This window comes from Rhipicephalus microplus, chromosome 4, assembly GCF_043290135.1.
Source record: "Rhipicephalus microplus isolate Deutch F79 chromosome 4, USDA_Rmic, whole genome shotgun sequence".
In the NCBI taxonomy this organism is placed as follows: Eukaryota; Metazoa; Arthropoda; class Arachnida; order Ixodida; family Ixodidae; genus Rhipicephalus; species Rhipicephalus microplus.
Window position 1 is genome coordinate 6,965,474 of NC_134703.1, and position 17,574 is coordinate 6,983,047.

The following is a 17,574-nucleotide window of genomic DNA, read 5'->3' on the forward strand; positions in this document are numbered from 1 at the left end:
ATGCTCAGTGCTATATATTAGTGCAACACCTGCCAACTTATAACGATGTTCTGCCCACAAAAAACCGAGCAACGACGAAACTGTTCGGTCGCTTACAAGTTGATACATTGGTACATTTAATTACATCATATTTATTCATCAACAACTGAGTATCTTTGCTCTCAAGTATGTATAAATGTATACTCATACAAGACATGTAAAATTGCATATACATCATGCCTCGTTCAAATCACATCTGAACTATAGGTTGTTCGCTTGTGTGGGCCACCACCACAGGAAATAACATTCGTACCCTTCTTCAACCTCATTATCACGCTTCGACAAATAGCGAATGTACCTAATATTTATTCTACTGCACCAATTTACAAAAATAAAATGTACTACGTGCGAGATGTCTTAGCAAATACCGACTTATATATTCATTTTGTTTCGGATCCGACTATGACGAATCCTGCTAACACATGCGTTACGACTTGAATACGAAAAAAAAAGTGACTTGTGCCCTCGTAGCAAATACATGTGTTCCATACCATGTATGGGAGCACAAGTTATCTGACGCAGTCATTGAGACATAGCTTACCCTATATACTAATTAGATTGGAAAGGGGAAGATTTATTCCAAATATTTTGACATGCAAATGAATTGGAGAATACTTTTGGAAGTACGAATGAAGGCGTAAACAAAACAGTTATTAAATTTTCGCATTTTGTATGTATTTTGTTCTCAGTGTTTCAATAAACAGTGTATTATACTATTATACATCACCGCCATGTTTATACTAGTGATTTTTAGCGTTGTAACTGCCCCTTCATTTTATGTATAGCAATGCATTTGGACATTTGCTCTGGCTAAGTGCATTACATTTCCATTTTCATAAATATCATGTGTTTGTAAGGGTTGTTAATGCGTTTAATTTTTTTATTCCATTAAAATTGTGTATTTTTCTGAATTTACACTGAAGGCGTGTATGTATGCTAGTTTTGATGTTACTGCTGCCTTGTGAGGGACTTCAAGCAAATTCAAGCTGTATGATACAGCTCTTCGCCCAATGTAACCCTAACCATTTCGTTAGAAAATAACAACTTTTCCAATTCTGATGTTCAAAATTAGTAGAGGAGCGCCTTCTGAAGAACGACACAATGTATAGAGAGCTGCAGCTGATCAAAGAACGGAGTAGCTAGCCAGAGTAACAAGAGTGCAAGTGGAAACTTTCTTGCCCCCAAAAAGCGTAGAAGCGTTTGGATGGGGAGAATTTAATTATGAGCTTGGCGGTGCCGCCGCTTGTTGACAAAGAGAGGTTGAGCTGATTAAGGCTAACGGGGTGAACGCTTATCGCATCGAAGTTGCAAAGATTATCGAGATAATCCGATCAAAGAAGGACGTGAAGTTAAGGTGTAACTAAGAAGGCGATATTGACGCAAAAAGGAAATCCTGGCTACTACGAACATTGCCACAATTTGCGGGAATAAGAATAATTGAAGTTTTGCATGGTTTACTCCTTGACATGCAATGTCACAACCATGAAATTAAGCATGTCTCATAACAGCACCCATTACTCAACTTCTTTTATGTTCACAACCACTATTCCACCCAGTTCAGCAACTCTCTTAAAAATACATTTATGGAAGGAAGTGAAAGGAAGGGTGGAGATGTTAACCAGCTTGACATAACCAGTATCCTAGCCTACACCGAAGGAAGAAAAGGGTTAGATTGAAAGAAGAAGGGGAGCACACGCGCACACATACAATTTCGCAGCGCAGAACGGCTGTCTCTGGTGGCACACGGCATCACAGTCTACATACGCTTGTGCAAGTATATTGTCCTTAGTAATATGAAATATTAGCAATGCTTTGTTTGCTTGAATTCTCAACGACTTTTCAGGGTGACATTGACGAATAGTTTCAAGTGTCACCGTTCTGTTGACAAGACGAGTGAATGAGAGGAATCCCGTATGCACGGCGTAGCGAGGACAGTCGCAGATGATATGTCGCAATGTTTTCTCGGTAGCGTCACCGTCACAAAGAGCTTTGTGAGCCATCCTTATGTGAAATGAATACGGTTTTTCGAAAGCCACTCCTAGTCTTGAGTACCGTAGTAGAGTGGCCTCTTTTTGGCCGAGATATATGAAAAATAGGGGAGAAGGAAAGGCAGAGAGGTTAATCAGCTCAGGAAAATCGGTTTGCGACCCTACACAAAGGCACACGAGGGGCAAGATTGAAAATTAAAGAGAAAACAGTGAACAAATATAGCACATAATAATTTATTACTGCGCACAAAAAATACGCAGAAGAGAAAGAGATATATCAGGCTGGTAATTGTTAATAGAGGGGTGCGAAGCCTGCCCGTTGTTCTGTGAGAAGGGAAGACAGAGAAAAACAGGTAAGAGCGTGAAGAGAAAAGTGACGAGTTCTTAGACAAGATAAGTAAGAACACCAATAAAAACAGTGTAATAATGGCCTCTCAATGGGTGGCCAGATCGGTTATGTTCATAAAAGGCGCTGCGTCGGATCGGTTTGATCGCGTCGCAAAACAGCACATGCACACACATGCAGAGTGAGTCCACTCCATTACTTCCGTGGTACGAGAAATCCTTGTCCACTGCCGCTTGTCCAAGTTCGTTTCGGCCGAAATAATCGAAATAACTACTGTCACACCGGTCCCGTTAATTAGGGAGGCGATCGCCGGGCTAATTCCAAGGGCCGAAGTATTGGCCCCCCGAACCGCACCACGAAAGCGTGGACAATTTAGAAGTGGTCCTTATTGGCGCACCAGCAGACGCCGGTTGTGGCCCAAAGAACAAGTCAGAGCCGAGAGTTGATAAACAAACAAAATTATATTCTCAATAATGGCAGATCAGAAAAACAATACACGAATATGCTCACTCCACAATAGCTGAGGACAATATGTCACCAATCAAACAACGTACTACACAGTACAATCAGCCACACTCGAACAACGGACACAGACAACAGTACACACTACAATGCAGTCGCATGCATTGAACAACCAAGACCCTTAAAGAATAAAGAGATAGAAAACCTATTCAGTCCAAAGTCCTTGGAACCAAAGTCTGAATGATACTCTTCCGAGAATCACTCACTCAAAGTCCAGCGTTGTTGCCGTTCCGCTGTCCCGAAGTTTCTCTTCCAGGAAACTTCGCGTCTTCAATTGGCCACTCTTCAAACTTCAACTTCTTCGCCGGAAACACGTCGGCTTCACACACGCAGCTGTCGCCACGCGTCTTCGCTCGATAGCGGTAAACACACGCTCTTGCCTGTAGCTCGAGCCTTCACCCCTCAGGTGGAAATCCTCTTCATCTCCGGCTTCGTCCCTACGGACCAAAACCTTCGCCGACTACATGGCGGAATCCCTACGCGCTCTGGCGCTCACTTCCGTCTCCTCCTGATCTCTCATCTCCGCTGCTCGGTTATATACCTCCGCGCGACATTCCAGAAAGTTCTCATTTCGTCGGCGCGATGCGCAGCGAAGGCTGGGGAGAGGCGCGAGACGGTTCGACTGCCCTCCGCGTCGGATGACTCAACTCGGCGTGGCCACGCCTCCTTCGTTCTAGAAATATCGCGGGCTTGCTGGGCCGCCGATGTGGGGTAAGGAGGTTCGTCGGCGAAGCCACGCTTCCGAGGGGAAAGCGCGCGCCCGGGGAGCCTTGGACGTTTGCTTTCTTTTTTTTTCTTTTGACCTCGCGGCGTTTCTCCCGCCCGTTATCGCAAGAATTTGGCGGCGCGCCCGTTTTTAGCGCTCGTTCTGTGACACTGCCCCCCACTTTAAGAATATTATCTCATAATATTCAAAACCACACAAACGAGCGCGAACAGTCACCACACACTCTCACAGACTGTAACACCATCCGTCGCTCATGACACTTCACATTCACAATAGATCACTTAATACAATTGTACATTGTAATTCCATTACACAACACGTGAAAACACAACCACAAGCTCATGAGTACAACACTGCACCACACATTCCCAATAATACAAATGTTCAAAGTTCTCTCATTACAACAATGGTCCAATACTATACATCACATCACAGCACAACACTTCGACACTTGTGACACAGGATAACACAACATTAACACAACATATGGCACTCAGCACTGCCCAACACATTCAGATTCGACCTCAGCACTTATCCTGAGTACTTCGAACAGCGCTTGCGCCCCCTTTTGCGGTGCTCGCTCGATCTTTTCTTGTGTTTCCACGTTCTTTTTCGGCGAGCCCTTTCCAACGACGATATCTGAGGCGTCGTCTCAGCCATCGTTGTCTCTTCCGACACCGTTAACGCGTCATTACATTCGACGGGTCCTGTCTGTTTATTTACCCGCTTGATCATGCCTCTACATTTTGCCCGACTGGCCAACTCCGTCTCCTTTACACTGTCGGTCGGTTGAGGTCGTGCCGACGTAAGTCCGGTTGCTCGGCCCGTGAACTTATTCGACACGATCGTCTACTCCTTCGCTGTCTCTTGCGCCGCAGCTTCACCTTGGGCTCTAGTGAGATCCGTCACGGGATGCTCCTCCACTGTATCTCGCGGCCGCTGTGTTGGCGAAGGCTCTATCTTCGGGTCTTCTCCCAAACATTCTGGATCACTTGGCCCTCGCGCCCCGTCGATGTTTCCGATGACAAGGTCATACAGGGGGGTCGTCATGCATAAAGCAGTAACCTTCCCGCTGAAGTACGGGGTTTCAACCTCAATTTCTGCTTCGGGAAGCATCCGAACCGTACGGTCAATTAGGCAAACCGGCTTCGTTCTGCCTGTCAACTCACTTTCCCGTACCAAATTTCCCCGCACGATAACCGTGGAGCTACCGGTGTCTCTTAGAACCGTAATCTTCTTGCCCGCAACCTTTCCAGGCAGTGTTGGCATTCGCTTCGTAACACCGGTCGACTGTTTTGACATTACAGCACCAACAATAGGAATTTTCTCCCCATTTTCAATTCTACGAATCCGTCGGTGACGGCATTATTATCGGATTTCGGTGCTGCTTGCACACAGGATACCTGGTGAGTTTGACTCGCTCCGTTTCGACATGCATCTGCTTTGTGTCCAGTCTGACCACACTTAAAACATTTCACTACCGTAGGGCTCGTAAAGATCGTTCGACAGTTTTTCGCGCGATGACCCACTCGGTTACACAGAAAACATCGCTGAATGCTCTCTGGTGCACGCTTCTTTTCTTCGGGAGCCAATTTCTTCGAATCCTCGGGACACTCCTTCTTGACTTTGGCCAAATTAGTGCCACCTTGCGCTTCCAAGAATTGATCAGCTAATTCAAGCATTCCTTCAAGTGACTCAGCCTTCCTCTCTTTCAAATACAGCGACAGGCTTGGGTGGCAACTAGTAAGAAACTGTTCTCTAATTAGGAGCTCTCTAAGTTCATCGTACTCCTGCGCTGTCCCTGAAAGTTCAATCCATCTGTCGAAATAATGGCAAAGTCGGGCGGCATACTGCGTAGCTGTCTCACCATCAGCTGGCTTCCTGTCCGAAATCTGTCCCGGAATCCTTCTACGGTAAATCTAAATCGCTTCAACAAAGCATCTTTCACCTTGGCATAGTTGGCTGCATCGGTCGGCGTCAGCCTGCCGTACACACTGAGCGCTTCACCACTCAAGCAAGTACTCAAAGCAGTTGCCCATTGCTGTTCTGGCCAATTCTGGCTCCTCGCAATCGTCTCAATTCTGTGGAGGTACGCGTCTAGGTCGTCCTTCCTTTCATCAAACGCTACGAGCAGCTTGCTTGGGTTCAAGCGGAAGCCGTGATCTTCCCGTTCGCTGCTTTCAACTCTAGCTTGGACTGGAGTTTCACTTCGCTGTTGCAAACGGAGCCACTCGAGTTCCATCTCGTGCTGCCGCTACCGCTCCCTTTCAGCCATCTCCGCTTCTCTTTCTTCTTTCAGCTGTCACTCCCTCGCTTCTCTTTCTTCCTTCAGCTGTCGCTCACTCGCTTCTCTTTCTTCCTTCAGCTGTCGCTCCCTCGCTTCTCTTTCTTCTCTCGCCCTTTCGGCTGCCAACTTCTCTCTCTCCAACTCAGCTTCTTTTTCCGCTTTGGCTCTTTCCACCGCCAACCTCTCTCGTTCCAACTCAGCTGCTTTTTCTTCCTTGGCTCTCTCAGCTGCCTCTTTCTCCTTCTGCCTTACCCATTTCCGTAGTTCGGCGCCGGAAAGACCCATCTTCTCACCAAGCGCAACTAACTTTTCGAGATCCATTGTGTCTCGCAACTCTCAAATAAAACCTTGCCGCGTGCAAAAAGTATCTGCCTAAATCAGTCTATCGGAACACTCCCGTGCACTCGTTAACGAGAACACAGAGCAACACACAAAATGGTTCCGATAACACTATCAACAACTCGAGGCTCTTTCTCGCTACTTTGGACACACTGTGCACCAAAAGGTGCTGCTTCGCGGACGCCAGATTAATTGTCACACCGGTCCCGTTAATTAGGGAGGCGATCGCCGGGCTAATTCGAAGGGCCGAAGTATTGGCCCCCCGAACCGCACCACGAAAGCGTGGACAATTTAGAAGTGGTCCTTATTGGCGCACCAGCAGACGCCGGTTGTGGCCCAAAGAACAAGTCAGAGCCGAGAGTTGATAAACAAACAAAATTATATTCTCAATAATGGCAGATCAGAAAAACAATACACGAATATGCTCACTCCACAATAGCTGAGGACAATATGTCACCAATCAAACAACGTACTACACAGTACAATCAGCCACACTCGAACAACGGACACAGACAACAGTACACACTACAATGCAGTCGCATGCATTGAACAACCAAGACCCTTAAAGAATAAAGAGATAGAAAACCTATTTAGTCCAAAGTCCTTGGAACCAAAGTCTGAATGATACTCTTCCGAGAATCACTCACTCAAAGTCCAGCGTTGTTGCCGTTCCGCTGTCCCGAAGTTTCTCTTCCAGGAAACTTCGCGTCTTCAATTGGCCACTCTTCAAACTTCAACTTCTTCGCCGGAAACACGTCGGCTTCACACACGCAGCTGTCGCCACGCGTCTTCGCTCGATAGCGGTAAACACACGCTCTTGCCTGTAGCTCGAGCCTTCACCCCTCAGGTGGAAATCCTCTTCATCTCCGGCTTCGTCCCTACGGACCAAAACCTTCGCCGACTACATGGCGGAATCCCTACGCGCTCTGGCGCTCACTTCCGTCTCCTCCTGATCTCTCATCTCCGCTGCTCGGTTATATACCTCCGCGCGACATTCCAGAAAGTTCTCATTTCGTCGGCGCGATGCGCAGCGAAGGCTGGGGAGAGGCGCGAGACGGTTCGACTGCCCTCCGCGTCGGATGACTCAACTCGGCGTGGCCACGCCTCCTTCGTTCTAGAAATATCGCGGGCTTGCTGGGCCGCCGATGTGGGGTAAGGAGGTTCGTCGGCGAAGCCACGCTTCCGAGGGGAAAGCGCGCGCCCGGGGAGCCTTGGACGTTTGCTTTCTTTTTTTTTCTTTTGACCTCGCGGCGTTTCTCCCGCCCGTTATCGCAAGAATTTGGCGGCGCGCCCGTTTTTAGCGCTCGTTCTGTGACACTGCCCCCCACTTTAAGAATATTATCTCATAATATTCAAAACCACACAAACGAGCGCGAACAGTCACCACACACTCTCACAGACTGTAACACCATCCGTCGCTCATGACACTTCACATTCACAATAGATCACTTAATACAATTGTACATTGTAATTCCATTACACAACACGTGAAAACACAACCACAAGCTCATGAGTACAACACTGCACCACACATTCCCAATAATACAAATGTTCAAAGTTCTCTCATTACAACAATGGTCCAATACTATACATCACATCACAGCACAACACTTCGACACTTGTGACACAGGATAACACAACATTAACACAACATATGGCACTCAGCACTGCCCAACACATTCAGATTCGACCTGAGCACTTATCCTGAGTACTTCGAGCAGCGCTTGCGCCCCCTTTTGCGGTGCTCGCTCGATCTTTTCTTGTGTTTCCACGTTCTTTTTCGGCGAGCCCTTTCCAACGACGATATCTGAGGCGTCGTCTCAGCCATCGTTGTCTCTTCCGACACCGTTAACGCGTCATTACATTCGACGGGTCCTGTCTGTTTATTTACCCGCTTGATCATGCCTCTACATTTTGCCCGACTGGCCAACTCCGTCTCCTTTACACTGTCGGTCGGTTGAGGTCGTGCCGACGTAAGTCCGGTTGCTCGGCCCGTGAACTTATTCGACACGATCGTCTACTCCTTCGCTGTCTCTTGCGCCGCAGCTTCACCTTGGGCTCTAGTGAGATCCGTCACGGGATGCTCCTCCACTGTATCTCGCGGCCGCTGTGTTGGCGAAGGCTCTATCTTCGGGTCTTCTCCCAAACATTCTGGATCACTTGGCCCTCGCGCCCCGTCGATGTTTCCGATGACAAGGTCATACAGGGGGGTCGTCATGCATAAAGCAGTAACCTTCCCGCTGAAGTACGGGGTTTCAACCTCAATTTCTGCTTCGGGAAGCATCCGAACCGTACGGTCAATTAGGCAAACCGGCTTCGTTCTGCCTGTCAACTCACTTTCCCGTACCAAATTTCCCCGCACGATAACCGTGGAGCTACCGGTGTCTCTTAGAACCGTAATCTTCTTGCCCGCAACCTTTCCAGGCAGTGTTGGCATTCGCTTCGTAACACCGGTCGACTGTTTTGACATTACAGCACCAACAATAGGAATTTTCTCCCCATTTTCAATTCTACGAATCCGTCGGTGACGGCATTATTATCGGATTTCGGTGCTGCTTGCACACAGGATACCTGGTGAGTTTGACTCGCTCCGTTTCGACATGCATCTGCTTTGTGCCCAGTCTGACCACACTTAAAACATTTCACTACCGTAGGGCTCGTAAAGATCGTTCGACAGTTTTTCGCGCGATGACCCACTCGGTTACACAGAAAACATCGCTGAATGCTCTCTGGTGCACGCTTCTTTTCTTCGGGAGCCAATTTCTTCGAATCCTCGGGACACTCCTTCTTGACTTTGGCCAAATTAGTGCCACCTTGCGCTTCCAAGAATTGATCAGCTAATTCAAGCATTCCTTCAAGTGACTCAGCCTTCCTCTCTTTCAAATACAGCGACAGGCTTGGGTGGCAACTAGTAAGAAACTGTTCTCTAATTAGGAGCTCTCTAAGTTCATCGTACTCCTGCGCTGTCCCTGAAAGTTCAATCCATCTGTCGAAATAATGGCAAAGTCGGGCGGCATACTGCGTAGCTGTCTCACCATCAGCTGGCTTTCCTGTCCGAAATCTGTCCCGGAATCCTTCTACGGTAAATCTAAATCGCTTCAACAAAGCATCTTTCACCTTGGCATAGTTGGCTGCATCGGTCGGCGTCAGCCTGCCGTACACACTGAGCGCTTCACCACTCAAGCAAGTACTCAAAGCAGTTGCCCATTGCTGTTCTGGCCAATTCTGGCTCCTCGCAATCGTCTCAATTCTGTGGAGGTACGCGTCTAGGTCGTCCTTCCTTTCATCAAACGCTACGAGCAGCTTGCTTGGGTTCAAGCGGAAGCCGTGATCTTCCCGTTCGCTGCTTTCAACTCTAGCTTGGACTGGAGTTTCACTTCGCTGTTGCAAACGGAGCCACTCGAGTTCCATCTCGTGCTGCCGCTACCGCTCCCTTTCAGCCATCTCCGCTTCTCTTTCTTCTTTCAGCTGTCACTCCCTCGCTTCTCTTTCTTCCTTCAGCTGTCGCTCACTCGCTTCTCTTTCTTCCTTCAGCTGTCGCTCCCTCGCTTCTCTTTCTTCTCTCGCCCTTTCGGCTGCCAACTTCTCTCTCTCCAACTCAGCTTCTTTTTCCGCTTTGGCTCTTTCCACCGCCAACCTCTCTCGTTCCAACTCAGCTGCTTTTTCTTCCTTGGCTCTCTCAGCTGCCTCTTTCTCCTTCTGCCTTACCCATTTCCGTAGTTCGGCGCCGGAAAGACCCATCTTCTCACCAAGCGCAACTAACTTTTCGAGATCCATTGTGTCTCGCAACTCTCAAATAAAACCTTGCCGCGTGCAAAAAGTATCTGCCTAAATCAGTCTATCGGAACACTCCCCTGCACTCGTTAACGAGAACACAGAGCAACACACAAAATGGTTCCGATAACACTATCAACAACTCGAGGCTCTTTCTCACTACTTTGGACACACTGTGCACCAAAAGGTCCTGCTTCGCGGACGCCAGATTAATTGTCACACCGGTCCCGTTAATTAGGGAGGCGATCGCCGGGCTAATTCGAAGGGCCGAAGTATTGGCCCCCCGAACCGCACCACGAAAGCGTGGACAATTTAGAAGTGGTCCTTATTGGCGCACCAGCAGACGCCGGTTGTGGCCCAAAGAACAAGTCAGAGCCGAGAGTTGATAAACAAACAAAATTATATTCTCAATAATGGCAGATCAGAAAAACAATACACGAATATGCTCACTCCACAATAGCTGAGGACAATATGTCACCAATCAAACAAAGTACTACACAGTACAATCAGCCACACTCGAACAACGGACACAGACAACAGTACACACTACAATGCAGTCGCATGCATTGAACAACCAAGACCCTTAAAGACAAAAGAGATAGAAAACCTATTCAGTCCAAAGTCCTTGGAACCAAAGTCTGAATGATACTCTTCCGAGAATCACTCACTCAAAGTCCAGCGTTGTTGCCGTTCCGCTGTCCCGAAGTTTCTCTTCCAGGAAACTTCGCGTCTTCAATTGGCCACTCTTCAAACTTCAACTTCTTCGCCGGAAACACGTCGGCTTCACACATGCAGCTGTCGCCACGCGTCTTCGCTCGATAGCGGTAAACACACGCTCTTGCCTGTAGCTCGAGCCTTCACCCCTCAGGTGGAAATCCTCTTCATCTCCGGCTTCGTCCCTACGGACCAAAACCTTCACCGACTACATGGCGGAATCCCTACGCGCTCTGGCGCTCACTTCCGTCTCCTCCTGATCTCTCATCTCCGCTGCTCGGTTAAATACCTCCGCGCGACATTCCAGAAAGTTCTCATTTCGTCGGCGCGATGCGCAGCGAAGGCTGGGGAGAGGCGCGAGACGGTTCGACTGCCCTCCGCGTCGGATGACTCAACTCGGCGTGGCCACGCCTCCTTCGTTCTAGAAATATCGCGGGCTTGCTGGGCCGCCGATGTGGGGTAAGGAGGTTCGTCGGCGAAGCCACGCTTCCGAGGGGAAAGCGCGCGCCCGGGGAGCCTTGGACGTTTGCTTTCTTTTTTTTTTCTTTTGACCTCGCGGCGTTTCTCCCGCCCGTTATCGCAAGAATTTGGCGGCGCGCCCGTTTTTAGCGCTCGTTCTGTGACAACTACCTTGAAGCCTAGAGTAATGTCATCTGCCCCCCACCCGCACCCTAAGTTGAGTTATTAAGCATGTCACCTTTTCTTGTGGTCTCCATATTTTGGACAAACGCATTGTGTAAACTTATAAATACAACGTACAGCAAACAAACAAGAACAAAACGTGAGTCTCCCCTCTGCTCCCAAGATTGAGGAAGCAGCTGAGTTGGTAACACTACCCTCGTTTTTTCCTTCTCCTCCTTCTTACTCTGCCTTTGTTTCTCGCTCCTGCTATATTTTACGATATATATTTTACGAATAGCTTATGCTATTTTCATCCTGTCAACTTCTCCTTCACCTCATTCATACTACCACTTTCCTCTTCAGACCAGCTGGCAATATTATAAGATACATAGTACCACTAACCATTTTCATCATTGTATGCGTTATTGAGAAATCATTCATTGGGAAGCACAGCCTAGTGGTGATGTGATTCTCGGAGCAGGTGACACTCACTCAAGCTTTTTCTATAATGTATCGGTTATTTATCGACCATCGACTACCTATAGTTTGCTTTTGAAGATGAAGCGCAAAAAAGGTATACAACGGACAAAGGGTACAACGAGGACACGTGCTATCGTTCTCTCCTTCGTGCGTTGTATACTTTTTTGCGCTTCAGCTGTAAAAAACATGCAATGCCAACTATAGCCCGATTCCATACCTTGCTTCTATACATTAGCTAGCACTTTGTTATCGAAAGGTTTCACTCGTGCATTTCATTAAGGCTGAGGATATACGAGCATTTTATAGAACTCACTGGTGATTGATCAATTATCGGCTAGTCATTGATAGGTTGTCTACTGGTTATCACTGACAATTGGAATTTCGGCCACGCTAAGCACTTGCATACATGTCCATGCTTTTGTTGCTGGTTGATCGATCATTGATTTGCCGAAAAAGACACAGAACACTCCAGCAAAGGAATGATAATAAGCATCATTCTCTGCAACTTATTAAAGATGCGACCTGCATTCAAGCTGAAAAGTGCTGGGGATTAGAGAAAAATGTGAAACAAATTGTTTGTTAGTCTTGGTAGAAGACAAGAAAAAAAGGCTTTCCTAAGGTTGTTGCATGATGTTCTTCAGGTCATAAGCCTAAATAACATTTATTAAATAAGTTTCACTGGATTATATAAATCTAAGAAGTCACACGTAGTCATGCATGATGTGGAACGACAAACACTTCTACTGGTTCAACTGCTTCAACGAGAACAAAAACCACAACTACTACTACTTGAACTACCGCCAGTACTGAGATGACGACGACAAAAGCTCCCGTGGTACGACTGTATAAGGGTCTGCGTGGCCATACGAAAAGTTTCTGACTGGCAACTTGTCAGCTTCAAATAGCAGGAACACATAAAAAGCTACAAGAAATCTTTCCAAATTTGTATTTCTGTATCCACAGAGCCCCTTGTGTCGCTAAGAATACCTCTCCTTAAGACACAGTAAATGTTCCCACTTTTTGTCCAAATAAGTCTGACTATACCTCAGGCCCTCCATAATGACAAAACACTCACTCATTGAAACGATTGTCCAGGACTACGTTACCTGCGTTACTGGCCAAGTTATTCGCGATATGATGTAAACCTCTGAAACGCTTTGGAACAAGTGACGACCAATTAGTTTTTGCAATACTATCGTCACCATGGATTTTGTTGTTTTGATGTCCAAACCATTCCAGGGAACTCACGAGAGCTTCCAAGACGCGTTAAATAAACGTAAGTGCATGAAAGCAGGATTTCTCCGAACACCGGCGAACCACGCCATCTTGCCGGGCCTGTAGCTCCGTGACATTGTTATAGCAGGAGCTCAGAACTACGACAAAGGGACAACAGGACGAGCGCTCGTCTTCTGGTCCCTTTGTCGTCACTCTAAGCTCGCACTATAGCAATCGTCATGTCCTGCCAATTAGCCCAAACCACCACGCAGTAGCTCCAGGTACGGAGTAGAAGCTACGCAGCTTACGCCTCGCAGCATTTCCCACTCCTGTTTCTCCACTTACGTAATCACACCGGAGTCTACTTTTAATCATGGAGTTTCGCACACCTCTACAACTCTATAGCAGAATGAGGGATAAGTATGCTCACTTGCTCATTAAACAACGCTGAAAAACTTCGCGCGGCACTGGGTAATGGCGGCTCAAGCTGCTTAGCGATGTCTTACTCTTATTGCATAGAAAAAAATACAAAAAACATGGAGGCATTTTCGTAAGGACGAAATAAAAAAGAACAAGCGCTCTGTGATTACACATTCCTGTTTGTCATATTTTCTTGCCCCAACCACTCCCACCCGAAGAAAAAAATGTAGACAAGCGTAAACAGAGTCACCTAAACGTTTCACTTGAACGGTTGATAAGTAACCGTGACTGCACATTGCAGGCAGGACATTTTTTTTCCTGTCCGTTCTTTCTTGCTTCGTAGTTACGAAGGCTGCCTCGAGCGCCATCACAAGTGTACCACAAGCGCACGCAGTCGATAACAATCGTGAAATACTCGCGGAGAACAGGTGTGGTCCGACTCGGGGGGCAATCGGCGCCCGGTTTTACTCTGGCCATTGTTTCCGTAAAGGCACCCGTCTTGCACTTTCTCATGCATTTTTTTTAGGATTGCGTGAGTTCCGTTGTGACCTCTTTTTTCTTTTCGTTTCTCTTTTTCTTTACGCCCTCGCCCCGCCTTGCACGGTCAGCGTCTGCGCGACTCCCAACAGTCTGACCGATGATTTAAAAGCGCCCTCCACTCCGCACATGACGTGCACTACCGGCCACCACGTCGCTGCAAACGTACCCTGAGCACTAGATCTCGAAAGCGCCAAGTCTTAAATCGAAAGCATGAAGTCCATGGTAAGTTGAAAAGTGAACTCGTTTTTCAGTCATTTATCTTTATGGTAATCTTCATCCGCTTTGGTAATTTTGAACAATAACATAATTATTCAATAGTTTGAGTTCAACATCCCCAATATGGCTACGAATGACGTCTTAGTGAAGAGTTTTGTAAATTCTGAACAACCAGGGTTCTTTAAGTTGTGCCTAATTTGAAGTGACAGGGCCTCTAGCTCACTGCCTTTATAGGGATGCGGCTGCATTGGTGTAAATAGATCCCATGACCTTCGGCTGAGCAGTAGAGTTGTATAAACATTACGCGACCCCGGCAGGTGAAGTGCGACGAAGACACGTAGTCCGATTTGATGAATGTTTTAAACTAGAATTGATTCCAAGTTGCTTTATACATGCCTGTAGTGGTTGAGAAAGAAACGTTGCACATGCTCATATCATTACCGACTGTTCATTCTTCCCGAACGTCCCCCTCTTAATTACAACTGCTTGTTAGCTTTACTTCATGAGAATGTTGGCTTTATTATTGCTCAAAAGTTTTGCTGTCTGTCTGTGATGTATTGCTTTGCGGTGCGTCATCAGTGATCATTTGTTTCAATGGAGGTTCATGATGACACTGAATGGTCACTGCGCATTTGGCTGGGAACGCTGGCCTTGCTATATATAAGAGCGCACCTACTTTTATGTATACTTGAAAAGTGAATATCTATGAAATCAATTTTATATTAAGCAGAGAACACTGCATTGTATGATCGTATTACCCGAAAGATAAAATTAGACTGTCGTGCTTTAGATTTTGAAACTTCTGGCTTTACGTGGCACCCTAGAGCACAATACATTCCAGAGATTGAGTAAATGGGCCGTTTTTTCGACTCGAAACCGTCCTTACAGAGCATGCAGTCAGTCCTTCGACGAGGTTGCCACGAACACTTAACTTACAAGGTTGTCAAGCTGCTTCACCACGCCACAAAACAGGCCAGGCCACGAGGTCCGTTTTCAGTGGCTACCTCATCATCGTGGGATCAGTGGCAATGATTCCGCAGACAACGCGGCTCGCACATCACACCAAGAAGAGCACACCCTTCCGATTTCTTTGTCAAGGACAGACACTGCAAGGCAACTTCATCCCCTGGCGCGTAGTCCATGTCTGCTGGAGTATAGAACACACCCCGCGCATAAGAAATACGAGGCTCCACCAAATAAACCCTCAACTGGAACTTCGACCTACATCCGGACTTCGTTGGCGTGAAGCTCCGCTCCTTTGTCGGCTTTGGTTGAGGGTTGCCTTCACAAAAGTACATAAAACCCTCATTGGATTGAATGACAGTGCGGAATGTGACGTCTTCGGCACAAAAGAAGACATTGATGTCTTCTAAGCCATCGCCCTCGATCTGTTTCCGAAAGACAAAACTGATTGATTTGTGGGGTTTAACGTCCCAAAACCACCATATGATTATGAGAGACGCCGTAGTGGAGGACTCCGGAAATTTTGACCACCTGGGGTTCTTTAACGTGCACCCAAATCTGAGCACACGGGCCTACAACATTTACGCCTCCATCGGAAATGCAGCCGCCGCAGCCGGGAATCGAACCCGCGACCTGCGGGTCAGCAGCCGAGTACCTTAGCCACTAGACCACCGCGGCGGGGCGAAAGACAAAACTGTCTGACGCATTGCGACAATTGGACGATCGGCCACTCTCTGTGAAGATGCTGCTGAAGCACCGCCCTCGTCCTCGGTTGGCTCAAAAGGCAGTCAAAGTCCTCATGTGCTTGTTGAGGACTACGGGCCTATGTTAACGCCTTTAACTTTTGTGTACTACCACCGCTGCATACGCGTCTGCCCATTGACTGACAATTTTGTGTCTCTTTCTCTTCTCTTTCCTTCTCTCTCTCATCTTTATACTCTCCCTTCCAAATCCCCCAGTGTAAGGTAGCAAACCAGGCATGTGCCATGGTTAACATCCCTGCATTTTCAATGAAATCAGCGTTCCAATGAAGGTGAGCTCTAGAACAGTGTACATGTAGTGAGAAAGGCTCACCATTGAATGACGTCATGAGATCAACGACTGTTTTATTGATGTAACAGAGATGCCATGCCCAATATCGGCGTGTGTTAAGGTAATTATTGGTTGAGCTGACATAGAAAATCATGTTCTCCGTGTCGGCAAGCTGGTGTGTACATTGTGTCGGTATCTCTGTGGCGCTTCATGTTTTGTAATGTGTACGCACAGTGCTGTAAAAAAAATCGAAATGGGGAGGGGGGGGTGAGAGTCTGCAAGGCTAGCGCTATAAAAAGCACATGACTTTCAGAGTCCACTTTGAAACGGGCAGCATGCATATTGTTAGTTGCTAGTTTTCTAAGTTTTCGCCTAGATAATCTTGCTCCTTTTGTTTTGAATTGCTGACTACCATACTTATTTTTTACAGAAGATTTCGACACATTTTTACACTATGGGGCATTCTCTGTATACTAAATTGCTGTAAGATTACGAAAATTTGATTCTAAATTGTAAACATTTCTTTCCATATACATGGTGCCAGTTCTTTTACTTCATCACGTTTTTCCTTCTCTCTCACTCAGGTCACACTGGTCTGCATCGCCCTTGTTGCTACCATGGTATCGGCCGGGTATTATGGCGGATATGGTGGTTACGGAGGCTATGGCGGATATGGTGGTTACGGAGGCTACGGAGGCTATGGTGGGGGCTACGGGTACCACCCCGTAGGCCGCGTGTTCGTGTACTCGACGCATATCCAGCACCCGTCCTACGGTTACGGTGGTTATGGTCACGGTGGTTACGGTGGCTATGGTGGATACGGTTACGGACATGGATACGGACACGGATACCACGGTTAAATCGAACATTTGGGCCTTGTTCCTCAAAGATGATTTATGTCATGCTTTCGAGGAAGTATACGCTTCTTCAGGATGACCTTGTCATAAAATTGGGATAGTTTAGACGGTGAACGAAGGTTCTGGCTAATCTTCCCGATGGTGGGAAAAATAGGATCTGTAAATAAAAACTTACTTGTATTCTCTCTGTGTTCATGTACCAAGGTTGATTGTCAAATGAAAACATGCATGATTATATTTGTGTTGTATGAGTGCTAAGCAAATATTCGCTATTACACCGCTCCATGCTTCAATGTTGTCAACAAGAAGTAATGAAAAAAGTGAGTAACTAGTATGAAAACAAACAGTGACATCTATGCTGATGAACGTTTTCACAGAATTCGCTCAGAATCACTCCTAAGGTGTCCCGCGAAACGCACGAAAATTGCTATTGCTTATGCAGTATAGTGAATGGTCAACATGTAATAAGCATGAGTTTACTAGCAGTTATGTTA

General features: G+C 46.9%; 1 protein-coding gene across 1 annotated transcript; it reads left to right on the forward strand.

The window, feature by feature from the left end:
- The first annotated feature begins 14,174 nt into the window (after window positions 1–14,174).
- Window positions 14,175–17,260, forward strand: LOC119171353 (uncharacterized). The gene is made up of 2 exons (XM_037422209.2): window positions 14,175–14,234; window positions 16,808–17,260. The coding sequence occupies exons 1-2, from the start codon at window positions 14,223–14,225 to the stop codon at window positions 17,081–17,083; spliced, it is 288 nt and encodes a 95-aa protein (XP_037278106.2). The 5' UTR covers window positions 14,175–14,222; the 3' UTR covers window positions 17,084–17,260.
- The last annotated feature ends 314 nt before the right edge of the window (window positions 17,261–17,574 follow it).